General features: G+C 35.8%; 1 protein-coding gene across 9 annotated transcripts in view; it reads right to left on the bottom strand.

Annotated features, from left to right (window-relative positions):
• Positions 1–265: 265 nt before the first annotated feature.
• PDE1A (phosphodiesterase 1A) overlaps positions 266–12456 on the bottom strand; it is a 326360-nt gene continuing 314169 nt past the window's right edge. For all 9 annotated transcript variants that reach the window (XM_058712176.1, XM_058712177.1, XM_058712190.1 and 6 more), the window contains 2 exons: positions 5944–6060; positions 266–2840 (listed from right to left, as the gene is read on the bottom strand). In XM_058712176.1, coding sequence (XP_058568159.1) covers positions 5987–6060 — 74 coding nt within the window. In that variant the 3' untranslated portion in view covers positions 266–2840; positions 5944–5986. The remainder of the gene's footprint in view (positions 2841–5943; positions 6061–12456) is intronic.

Below are 12456 nucleotides of genomic sequence, written 5' to 3'. Positions count from 1 at the left end.
GCATTTTGGTTATTTATGTGTATGAATTATCTCTGCTATAAGATATAAAGTTTATAGAGAAAAGATCCAGGTTTCCAGATTCCTATATGCAACATGCATCTAGCCAGGAGCTTGTAAATAATAAATGTTCAATGAATTCTTCTATTAAAGAAAGAGCAAAAATCATTTTCTGACAGAACATATCAAAACTCACATCTGTCCGGTATTCCTGATTTCTCCAACTTTTCAGTGCCCCACCAAATTGAATTATATCAGACACCAAATGTTTCACAATATTTTCCCTCAAGTATGATTTATTTAACAATCATATGTAATAGGAAATACAGAGAACTACAGTAGAATAAAAACACAAGAATTGTAGCTTGTCAAGTTAAAAATTAAAACAGCTACTGGTTAAATAAAAAGGCGCATGAAATTGTTGAATATATGTTGTGGAGCTGAGGATAAAAATGCAAAGCAGGACATCCAAGATGCAGCGGCCTGACTCATTGACCCTCTCACCCATCCCTGGTGTTTGCAGGGGGATGGGCACTAGTAACCTCCACGCCCACTCCCTCTAGTCAGCACTAGTTAGTAGCCCTCTTGGAAGAAAAGAAAGAACAAGGGAAGCGAACAGGGGAGGGGAAGGAGGGAATGGAGAAAGGAGGGGAGATTAGAAAAGGAAAAAGCATATCAACAGCGTGACAATTCTTCTGAAGTGGAGCGTGTTTTCTCCACTCCCTCTGGAAATTCAGTCACAGTGCTTTATAAGTTAAATAACCTGGGAAATTAGGTGAAAGCCCATATACAGACACTGATGAATTCATTATATTTCTCAATTTTTGTTTTCGTAACAAAGCCTATAGATCTTATCAATAGAAACAAAATAGACAAGTTTCCTATGACAATTGAGAAGCGATGTTTCAATTTACTTCTCCCTGGAGAGATTCTCTAGCTTTCCCGAAAGACAACTGGCTCAAATAAGAACAAAAGTAATTACACTTCCCAGATAGTCAGATTCTATTTTAAATACAGAATATTTTCTAGCTGGTAAATAGCTACTTTTAAAAAGACTTTGAAAGCAGTAGTTATAATGTCTTCATAAATAGAAATAAAAAGTCCATTTTTTAAAAGACAAAAAGTCACCATGATGTACATATCTATAAATTTCCCCCAACATATCATCGTAGATCAATTTGTACTGCTTACATTTAAAATATCAATTGCATTATAATGTCTATGATACAATTCAGTTATTTAGCTCAGTTCTACACAAGATTCAGGTGAAACAAAAATTAAGGACCTTATTCACAGAACATTTAAAAGCATTTTATGCACAGTCTATGCATAAATATATCTTAAATTAGAATGATGCATACCTAATATGCATATAGAATATGGATTACACATTAAAGGAGATCTAAGTTGTGGGTTATAAAATCCCACCACTCAGACTTAAAAGCTTCTGATTCTATCAATTTCTAAAATATTGCTTAGCATCATGGAACCCAGGAAAAAAGCAGGTGCAACAGAAAACTCATTGGATGGATGGACCCTCCTTCACTTTATTCTTTAATTGATGGCTACTCTTGTTTTTTTCCATTCAGTTTCTACCTTTCACAAAGACAGATTCATTGCAGGATCATCGACGTGTTCGCACAGTGAAAAGTTACAACACCTAATTGTGCTTGACTTTTCTTGTCAGCTAATAACAAATAAAAGTAGTTCTTCAGTTTGGAGCAAAGGAAGGGCTCTGCACATGCTCAGGCAAAACATGACAAGGAAGCAGAGTCTCCAAGAATTGCAGTTCGTTTCTTGTAGGAAAATTATAAAGTCACACCCAATACTATTATCTTATTATCTGTACAGAAAAGTGTGGGCTTCCATCTTCATAGATATTTTTGAGTACAGACACACACACACACACACACACACACACACTTCTTGTCACTTATCCCTTGGCCTGTAATATATTTTGTTGTGTCCTAATGGGATCAACACCCCAGAAGGCAAATTCCATTCTGAGCACTAACATCTGTCTCCAAAAATGGCTGGAGGTTCTTGTTATCCCAGAGCGTAGGTAATGTGTGACTTGCATTGTGATGACGCCCGTGTGGGTGACGTATCAGTGCTCTGAAACCACAGAGATGGAGGCAAGTTGGTCCACTGCTTCCAGGGACAGGTTTCACTGCAGTTTCCCAGCTTGACAGTTACAACGAAGTGGTCATTAGGTTGTGGGACCAGGGTAAAGCTCCAGTGTCATCATGGGACTTCAACCACAGCTTCTGAACAGCCCCACCCCTCATGCTGTTCCCATGTATTTAAAAGAGGGACAATCTAGCCTGTTCTTCAGAGCTACAAAAAAATTTTTGCCCCTAATTTTGTTTTGCTTTCCTTTTACTTAAAACCTTGAAATATTTGTAATTACACAACTCTGCATAAAACAATACATATGAAAGTTAATTTTAAAAATGCCTCATCTTTTGCACATGTATCACATAGTCACCTATACTATTACCGGTTCAAAGTGATGACAATTTTAAACTATCCAACTTTTGTCTTAAAAATTTCCTTAACTTGATTGAAAAAGCTGGATGAAAACAACCAACACATTTCCTCCAAGACTGTCTTTTGGAGGAAAGACAATGGCAGAAGCACTGACCAAGAAAAATGGCAACTTTGAATGTGTTTGTTTGGCCAGAGTTACTAGCTCAGAATTTATGTTCTTCTTATTAGTTCCTTATATAGGAGTCCATTAAAATGGCTGGATCCACGTGTGTGTTGAAAAGGAGAACATCGCTTTGTGGAAAGTTGAAGATTTAGGATGTTTTTGTCCCGTTCTCATTATCCTGAAATAAAATCTAAATGAAAATGAAGATCATGTTTTAGTCATATACATGCATCAATTACTGTGTGGTAATATCACATTGGGCTTCATATACCTTGTCAGAAATAAAGGATTTATCAGTATATAATATATATTTGTTTTACACCCATTGGAATTCCTGTTATTTCGTGTGTGTGTGTGTGTGTGTGTGTGTGTGTGTGTGTGTATGTTTTATTTCTTTAATTCCAGCAAAAATTTGGATTCCTTGGGTCAGAAGTCACAAACTCAAGTAGCTAAAAACAAGCCTGGAAGGCAGTATAAATGAGGTAAGTGGGCCTGTGTGAATGTGAAACCAGTAGAGTCACAAGGACTGTGGTGAACTAATGAGCGTAAGTCCTGCTTAAAGATATTCAAAAAGATATTTCAAATCAGTGTGGAAGTCAAACAAAGCAAATGCAAAACTAAATCTAGACCACAACACATTAGGTTTTGACCTCTTCTTGGATAGTACTCTCAACATTAAAGGGAACACTTCCCTCCCAATGAGTACCAAATCTGATATTGGTTTGCTTTTGAAGTGCCAGAAACCTCTAATATATCCTTCAAAGAAGACAGTATAATAAATTATATGTCCACACCTTTTAAAATCTTTTGAAATAATAAAGCAGCAATGCATTGTACATCCAATTCCAATCTCATTCACTTGAATTAACAAAATCATTTTCAAAAAGTAAGCAAAACAAAATAGTTTTGTGGATAGAAATTTCTTAGAAATAGTAGTGAAGTTATACAACAGTGTTACAAGTAGATTTCAAAGGTTGATTTCTTGCTCTAAGTGTAGTGTTGCACATTGATTTATGGGGTTTCATCATGGTGCACGTTGAATTAGACGTGTTTCCTGGGAAAGTATCTCATACTGGGGCCCACACACTGAGAATGCAGCAGGCAATGGCTCTCAGAGATATAGCCAGGCTTCCATAAGATCTAAATTTTCCATGATGGCTGCCAGTGAAAGAGTAGCTATAGGTCACAAAGAAGGTGTGGTTAATATGCAAACTAGGAGCCTGTAGGCAAAATCTGACCTTCACACGTTTATTTTGGTCTACATAGTGTTTCAAAAAGTTTTTGAGTCAACATTAAAAATGGAAAGATTTTTTCCTAATTAGTGCATGGTGAAAATATGTCGGATGCAAAGACTGGCTAGCTGCAGCCTTTAGTCAGGTGTGCTGTGCCCTTTCTAGAAGTTTCCAAGGCTGACCACTGCTCTCACCTTCCAGACAGTGGGCCTGAGTCATAGTTATCAGTTGTCACCACTCCTGTTGGTTTTTTACTTCCCTTATATTAGAGACCTGCCTATTTCTTGAAGGCATATAAATTTCACCTATTGAAGGCCATGATTTCTGGAAGATTGTGCTCCAAAGGCAGAGTTTTCTCCAATTGAGAGGAAAACTACAGGATTTAGTTAGTGCTGATGGAAAAAAAAAATGTCTAACAGCTTGCCTGAGTTTAAATACCACTGTTTAGTTTGAGTGGGTCTCAAATCTTTCCAGCTTTGGAGCCTTTTTAGTTGAAAAACAAAAAAAGAGGCTTCAGTAACTGCCAGTTGAATCCCATTGAAGTCTTTTACTGATGAGATGCCAGAATTTTATAGATAATTTTTTTTTTTGCCTGAGACATCTTCACAGCTTAAATAGTCAGCTTTACAAATGTACTGGTGACCTGTGTTTCCTACACACAATTTTTGGAAAATGTTCATAAATATTCCAGTTCCATATCATAAATACATAAGAAATGCTGATTTTTAACTTTTTTCTTTTGAAGCTACTTAGTGTGCACTGGTCATCGAGTAGGAATGAAGACTCTTGCTTAATTTTGTTTCACTCAGTTTTCTAATGGAATTTATTTGACAGAAACCTTTTTGTACTTACAACATCTATAAATACTCCACTGAATTTAGTTTTTCCTAAAACATACTTTGAGGGTATGTTGTATGTCATCAGAACTTAAGGACTCTTCTGAAACAGCTGTGAGCTCTAAAGTAATAAATTTATAGTTTGGATGGAGGGATGAAAAGAAATTGCTGTAGCTAATATGAGACAATATGTTAAAATTGTTAAATGTAGACATACATCGGTTTTAGTTGCTGAACACCCACTTTGTGGGCTTGGTATCTACCCAAGCTTCATATGTAAAATAGGAATCACAACCACCGACTCTGAAATTGTTAAGAGAACTAAGTGAGATACTATATATGTAAGATGTTGATCACAGTGACGGACACTTGATAGTTGGTATTAAGGAAACTGTTATCAAGAAAAGACAGTCTTACAACCAACTCAAGAATACTGAGAGATAAATCATCTTAAAATCTAACCACAGTTTAACTCTTTCATATCTAAAGCAACATGTGAGGAGCTACTGATAACATTTCAACGACTTGGTATATGGCACTCAGCATTTTCTCTCTTGTGGCCATCACCCCCAAGAACAGGACTCATTATAGCACGTGGGGTTTGTTTCTTACTTAAAAAGTAAAAAGAAACACTAAGACATCTCCACTATAATTACACAACCTTCCCTTCTAACAGCTTGCACTTCTTCTGTAGGCCCAAGACAATGGTTCTCAACTGTAGTGTACAGAATTACCAACAGACGGGATTATTAAAAATTCAGATTTCCAAGGCATCATTCCCAGAGTTATAATTCAATCTATGATTTAGTAGATCAAAATCAGGCCCCAGAAGCTGAATTAAAAAAACACTGATGCAAACAAATGTCTATAGATTTTAGCAAATATTGATGTCTGTTTCATAATATGTACTTGCTTTGTTATCACCCAATGTGAACATTCATATTTCCTACGTGAAGTAGGAAGAGAAATCAGGATTAAACCTCTCCACAGCCTCCAGATTATTAATTTAAAGGATTAAAAGGTCTCACTAAGTATAATTTTTATTGATGAACAAATTAAATTCTTTGAAAAAGTAAATATTTAAGATTTTGCTTCAGAAAACAGGAGAAACTTTTTTTTTTTAAAGATTCCAGGAGGGCATTGAAATAAGGTAACTTTGCCTCTAATGATATCTACAAGCCATTCATTTCAAAAATTATGTTTCTTGCCTAAAAAATAAAATTACCTCTCATGTTTAACATGACAGAAGCCTTTAAGGTATTTCAAACCTATGAGTGTGTATCAGCATGTTTTTCCTCAGCGTTTACTAGGTCTTCTGAGTTCTTATGAAGATCAGGTTCACCTAAAACACAAGCAAACAGATGAACGGAAACAAAATAAGCCTGTGGAAAAAAAACCTCATGAAGTCAGGAATCTGAAGCAAATAGTGAGTGTTGAAGACTCCATTTTGCAATGGGTTTTGTGGCACATTTCTCCATGGTTACCAAACACGTTCTTTTCAGACTGTGCATTTAAAGAGCACAGCAGGTCACACTGTGGTAGTTACACAACGTCATGAAGTTGTAGTTTAATCTGGTAATACAGAACTGAAACTCATGAGACATGCTTAAACATCTACTAAGTCAAACATAAAAACTGTGCATGTTTTTTTCTTGATATTTTTAAATCAAAACATGTTGTTTCAAACAACCCTTCTACTGATCAGTGTCCTTTACCATACATGGTTTAGTTGCTAAGAATTTGAACACATGACTATTAGAGAATAGTAATTTTTAAGATAAGACATAATCTGCCAAAACAAACTAATGGAATTTACAGTCTCTGAATCACTCACCATTTATATATACCTTGAAGAAAAAAATTAACATGGAAAATATGCCAACATTTCTAAAGAGGTTGCCTAGAATCTAATCTATCAAAAATAAAAACATAAAGCAGAAATGTACAGATAAAAGAGTCTTATTATATGGAAAAGAAAGTAAATAAAATAAGCAATTTCAATTTTGAGCCAATTACTCAAAATACCTTAATATTCAGGAAATAGTCATATATGATGGCATGTTCTTTCTATTTGAACTTAGATAAAAAATATACTAACAAGTTAAGCATCACACCAGTTATCTTTGGGATAATTCCTTTTATATATACTGTAAGACTGTGTCATCTCAGTTGCAACAGATTTTTTATTGAGGTTATAAAATTAATGAACATATAAGACTTATGGGGTGTTTTCAAGAAGCAAAATTATTTTGTCTCCTGCTTTCTTTTTAAAACACTCAAAAAGGGAAAGTTATCTTCTGTCCCAGGATGAAATTTTCAGGTAGTGTCATGACTTTTGCAATCATTCTTGCATAATATAAACATTGCCTGATCACGTGAAGTCGCCCAAGTCTTAACCAACATTAGAAAGTCTTGTCACCTATATTGCACATCAATCTTAAAACAAAGATCAAACAAAGATCATAGAAGATCCCTTTCCAACCTTGAGTTTGTGGCAGAGTCCAGAAATGGTGTGCGTTTGGGGACACATGGTTGGTATTTCTTTCTGGGTCATTCTTCCCCAATTGGCCACCTTAACTCCTGAGCTGGAGCAAGGGAGAGAAAGGGCTGAGAGGAAAAGCCAAGCTCCTACTCGACCAGCACACTGTAGGATGGCTCCACACTCACTAGACCTGGCAGGTGTTGAAAACTAATTCTTCTATGAGCACATTCATGGGCTCTTCAGGGACTCTTTGCCAGGGACCATGGCTGGAGACATCTCACCACCTTGCAATGGGCACATGAAACTCTGGTTATTTACAATGTTGACAGCCCCCTGGAAATTTATAGTTGCATCTTTAGCTTCCATGTGCTAAGGTCCTTTCATCCTTCCAAATAGGGATGGGCCACATCTGAATCACATGAAACACTCACGAAGCAACTGTTGCCATAAATTACTTGAGGAAAGACTGAAACCTACAGAGATTCCCCTCATTTGGCTCATCTGTCACCAGCTAACCCTTTAGATCTCATGTTTAAACGAAACTCCATTCCCAATATCTCCTGAGGGTCCTGGTGCAGCTCTCTTCTCTTGATTTCAGGTAGAGGGAAGCATTTCTACACCTCTCCCAATAGCTGATAGCTTGTTAAAGAAATTCTACTCGCAAATCCTTTTTCAACCATTAACAACCTGACCCTTTCATTTGTTTGAGTTGGGTAAGGATTATAAGCACCCTATAATTGGCTTTGAATCTTCTTTGAAATTCCTATCTCACAGGTTTTATTTCTGACATTTTAGACTCATGGCTTAAACTTCTGATTTAGTATTCTGTTACTTAGGACTAAATTAGAACAGAACAGAATGAAAAGAACAGGCTGAATTAAAAGAGGAATATAAGTAATTCTCTGGTTCTCAAAATTTTGAGAAAAACTTTTACAATGGGCAAAAAACACTAAGGAAAAGGAACTTACCAGTAATGAAAGTGGATATGGAACAAAATCACCAAATGGTAACAATACAGCAATTACAAGCTAAAATTCTTGTTAAAACCAGTCTATATGTATTCTAACATGAATGTGTTGTTATATTATTTGTTTATTAAATCATATGTGATCTAGGTAACAAAGAATATAAATTAATGAGTAAGAATGACAAATTTTATTATTATTAATAATAATATTAACAGCAGCAGCAAAAAGAGTAGTTAACATTTAGGGAATATTTACTCTGTGCTAAGCACTATGCTAAATGCTTCATACATTTTATCATTTAATCTCCCCAACAATTTTTATTACCCAAGTTTATATATCAGCTAAGGAGCAGAGCTAGGCATTCAACCCCAGAGTCATGTACTTCACTACTAAACCAAAGGGTTTGGTTGCACAGTGCTAACTCCCAGACCCAAAGGGGCAAATTTCTATTGGATTTGAAAGAGTGAAAGCATTCCTTGTTGCCTAAACAACAATGGCAAAGGTTCAAGTTGAGAAGTGTAAACATGCTATTTTTCATCTTCCTGCTCTGACAAGCTATTAGGATTCAAAATTCAGTTCTTCAGAGATGAATAATTTGATAGCAAGAATTGTGAGAAGCATTTTCTAAAGAATAAAACTCTTTTCACTGCCACTCTGTGTAGTAAAACCTACAGTAGGAGACAGACTAAGAAGGACTCAGATGCCAAATCCTATATTCAGGGGAATTTCAAAGCAAAGTGCTGCAAGAAAGAATCAAATGTTTTCTTGCTATACCATGGAGGAGAGATAATAGAGATTTGTGACTCCAGGAGCAATGAGAAAGTATTCAATTTAAAATTCAACACAAATATGTGACTGAGGTGCCTATTCTTAAAAAACCAAAAGTTGTAAATTAGTGAAAACCCTATTATAATTTTTGTCTTGATGATTTCCAACTCTCCACCCTGCAACACTATAGTCAACCATCCACTGTAGATGTTAAGGATCTCAAATTGCACTGTTTTCCCTGCATATTCATCCACACCAAGAGCAATGGATTGTTTCTAACCTAAAGACTGCAAACATCACAAGTTTCCTAATTTTTAGTGTTTATGATCCAATTCTTTAGTGAAGAGAAGACTGTTTTTGTATGAGTTTCCATCTAGAGAAGAGTCAGGAAAGCATATGTCCTTTGACTCTGTTCTTCATTTTTCCCATGGAGACAAAAACCACTTGAATCTACATCAAGCTGAATACATAATTATCAGCAATTAGATACCTGCTAAGAAAGCATATTCGGCAAATATTGGTGGTATGCATATTCCAAAATTCTAGGAGTCTTTAGATGTCCCTGATAATAGACTATAAACATTATTTGACAAATTTGTAGACTGGTTGAATTGGGGATACCAAAACCCCAAACAAGTAATTTTTTCCTCCATCTTACTTAGCTTTAAGTCATAAGTCTTAGAGGGCTTAGTTGGTAGCTATCTTGATTAAGGTTCAAAAATCAGCCAAAATAGAAATCAGTCTCACATATCTAGCTATCCTTTAACCTGGGATGAAAAAGGCTAGTGTTCTTTAAAAATGCCTTCCATGCTACTTTCTTTCCTCTCCTATGTACATGCTCCTATCTAACTTAGGCTGGCTATGATGAGAGGCTATTTGAAAGGATGTGTGAAGAGTGTCTCATCTACTTGTAGTTTTTTTTTCTTTAAGTAGTAGTGAAATAAATTGCTTCTCTTGGTCATAATGCAAATTGCTCCTATTAAAGTACACTTATAAATTGTAAATACATGCTTTAAAATAAAAGCACTTTAAGCAATTAGTCACACAGCACTTTATTGATCCACAACATTTAGCTAGAATTGTGGGGAGTAGTACAATCTCTAATCTATAAAGACTCATATAACAGGATTAGCCTCATGATGGAGATGAATTTATTTAAAATAAATCATAGGTGCTTTATCATTTCTACATTACTAATGCCAAAACTATTATCTTATTCTTGTTGAATTCCTTTGATGAGATTTCTATTTCTTACCAATGTCTCTGGGTTTTTTTTAATCAGCAGACTTGCTCCACATATGTTATAGAAGCCTAGCCCAAGATGGAAGGATGGGAACGTAGGACTCTTCTGAACGTATCCCACGTCCAGAGTAATGAGTTTATTGTACTGAATTCTTTACTTGCACAAAAATTTCCTGATACAAATAAAAATTAGTCAAAGCTTCCAAGCTTACTCACTACCAATTGTCTTGCTAAAGAATGGGCCTAGGTTGGGTTTTGAAGAGGTTATGGAAATGAAGTTTGAACATCAGATTTTTTGTTTTCACCATTTCTTCTTGAAGGCTTATATTTTAAACTTTAACTGAAGAGATCTCTTGGATTATTTTTTATTTTCCTTATTTTTTCATAATTTCTTCATAGAAATTAAATGTATGTAAAAAAAGATACAAAATTTCAGCTATAAATCTTTTTTTGCATGATTTCTAGGAAATCCCTAGATTCCTATAGTTAACAAGGGAACATTATATTAGCCAAACCATGAGCAAGAGTCCCAGAAGGAGTAAACTCAGAATTGAAGAATAATTCATCTAAACTCAGGCATACTTTGAGGAGTAAAAATATTAATGTTAATAGATTCTTTTAGGAAAGAAGTGAATTGCTGTAAACTAAGTTTGTTGGGTTAGCTAAAATCTTCTTCTTCTTCTTCTTCTTCTTCTTCTTCTTCTTCTTCGTTTTTGGGGCCTTTAGGTCTGCAGGATACTTAAAAAAATTTTTTTTTTCTTAAAAGGTTCTATGCCAAGAAAAAATAAAGGCAAGTAACTTAAGTGGCAGAATCCTCAACAGAAAGTATTTAGATAAAGTTTGTTCATGTTCAGCTTTTCAAATTGGGCCACTATACCCACCATTCAGAATAAGCCACTTCATTCCTTCACTCACTCCTGCAGAAAACTGGTTGAATTTGAGACATACTTTGGAGAGATACTCTATAGATAATTTTGATGGATTAATTAACAATGGAAAGGTGAGGGGCATCTGGGTGGCTCAGTCAATTACATGTCTTTGGTTCAGGTGTTGATCTCATGGTTTGTGAGTTTGAGCCCTGCTTCGAGCTTTGTGCTGACAGCTTGGAGCCTGGAGCCTGCTTCAGATTCTGTGTTTCCCTCTCTCTCTCTGCCCCTCCCCCACTCATGTTCTGTCTCTCTCTCAAAAATAAATAAACAGAAGTTACAGAGAGGGAAGGAGGCAAACCATAAGAGACTCTTAAATACTGAGAACAAACTGAGGGTTGATGGGGGGTGGGGTTGGAGGGGAAAGTGGGTGATGGGCATTGAGGAGGGCACCTGTTGGGATGAGCACTGGGTGTTGTATGGAAACCAATTAGACAATAAATTTCATATAAAAATAAATAAATAGGGGCGCCTGGGTGGCGCAGTCGGTTAAGCGTCCGACTTCAGCCAGGTCACGATCTCGCGGTCCGTGAGTTCGAGCCCCGCGTCAGGCTCTGGGCTGATGGCTCGGAGCCTGGAGCCTGTTTCCGATTCTGTGTCTCCCTCTCTCTCTGCCCCTCCCCCGTTCATGCTCTGTCTCTCTCTGTCCCAAAAAAAATAAATTAAAAAACGTTGAAAAAAAAAAAATTAAAAAAAAAAATAAATAAATAAAAAAATAAAAATAAATAAATAAACATTAAAATAAAAAAAAAAAGGAAAGGTAATAGAAGAGTCAAGATCAAATCACCATACATCAATTCACTTGATATTTTAAAAAAGATTTTACTTTTAAGCAATCTATACACCCAGTGTGGGACTTGAACTCACAACCCTGAGATCAAGAGTTGTATGCTCTACCTACTGAGTCATCCACTTGATTGATGGAATTGATCCACTGCATATTTTCTCATGAGTTAAGCTTTATCTCATATCAAAATTGTTATGATCAAGCAGTGTTTTCCCATAATATACTTCTTTAAGGAAGCCTTCTATAAGATCTCCATGTAGTTTGGAGGCACATATATGAGCCCAGGAGAGTAATAACAATTACTGTAGAAAACACTAAGTTCTAAATACTTTATATGTATAAACTCATCTAATCTTCACAACAGCTCTTGAGATAGACATAAGTTTTCTGATCCTCACTTTAAAAACTGCAGATTGAAACAGAGAGATTAAGTAACTTGCTCAAGGTTACATAGCAAGTAAGTGATGGGACCAGAATTGAATAGATAGTCAAGGCCCAGAGTTCTAGATCCTAACTGTACACTATGCAGCTTTCCTGGGTATAGTTTATTTAATAGCCGCTATGT

This window comes from Neofelis nebulosa, chromosome 2 (assembly GCF_028018385.1).
Source record: "Neofelis nebulosa isolate mNeoNeb1 chromosome 2, mNeoNeb1.pri, whole genome shotgun sequence".
Lineage (NCBI taxonomy): Eukaryota > Metazoa > Chordata > Mammalia > Carnivora > Felidae > Neofelis > Neofelis nebulosa.
This window is presented reverse-complemented; position numbering and strand designations above follow the sequence as displayed.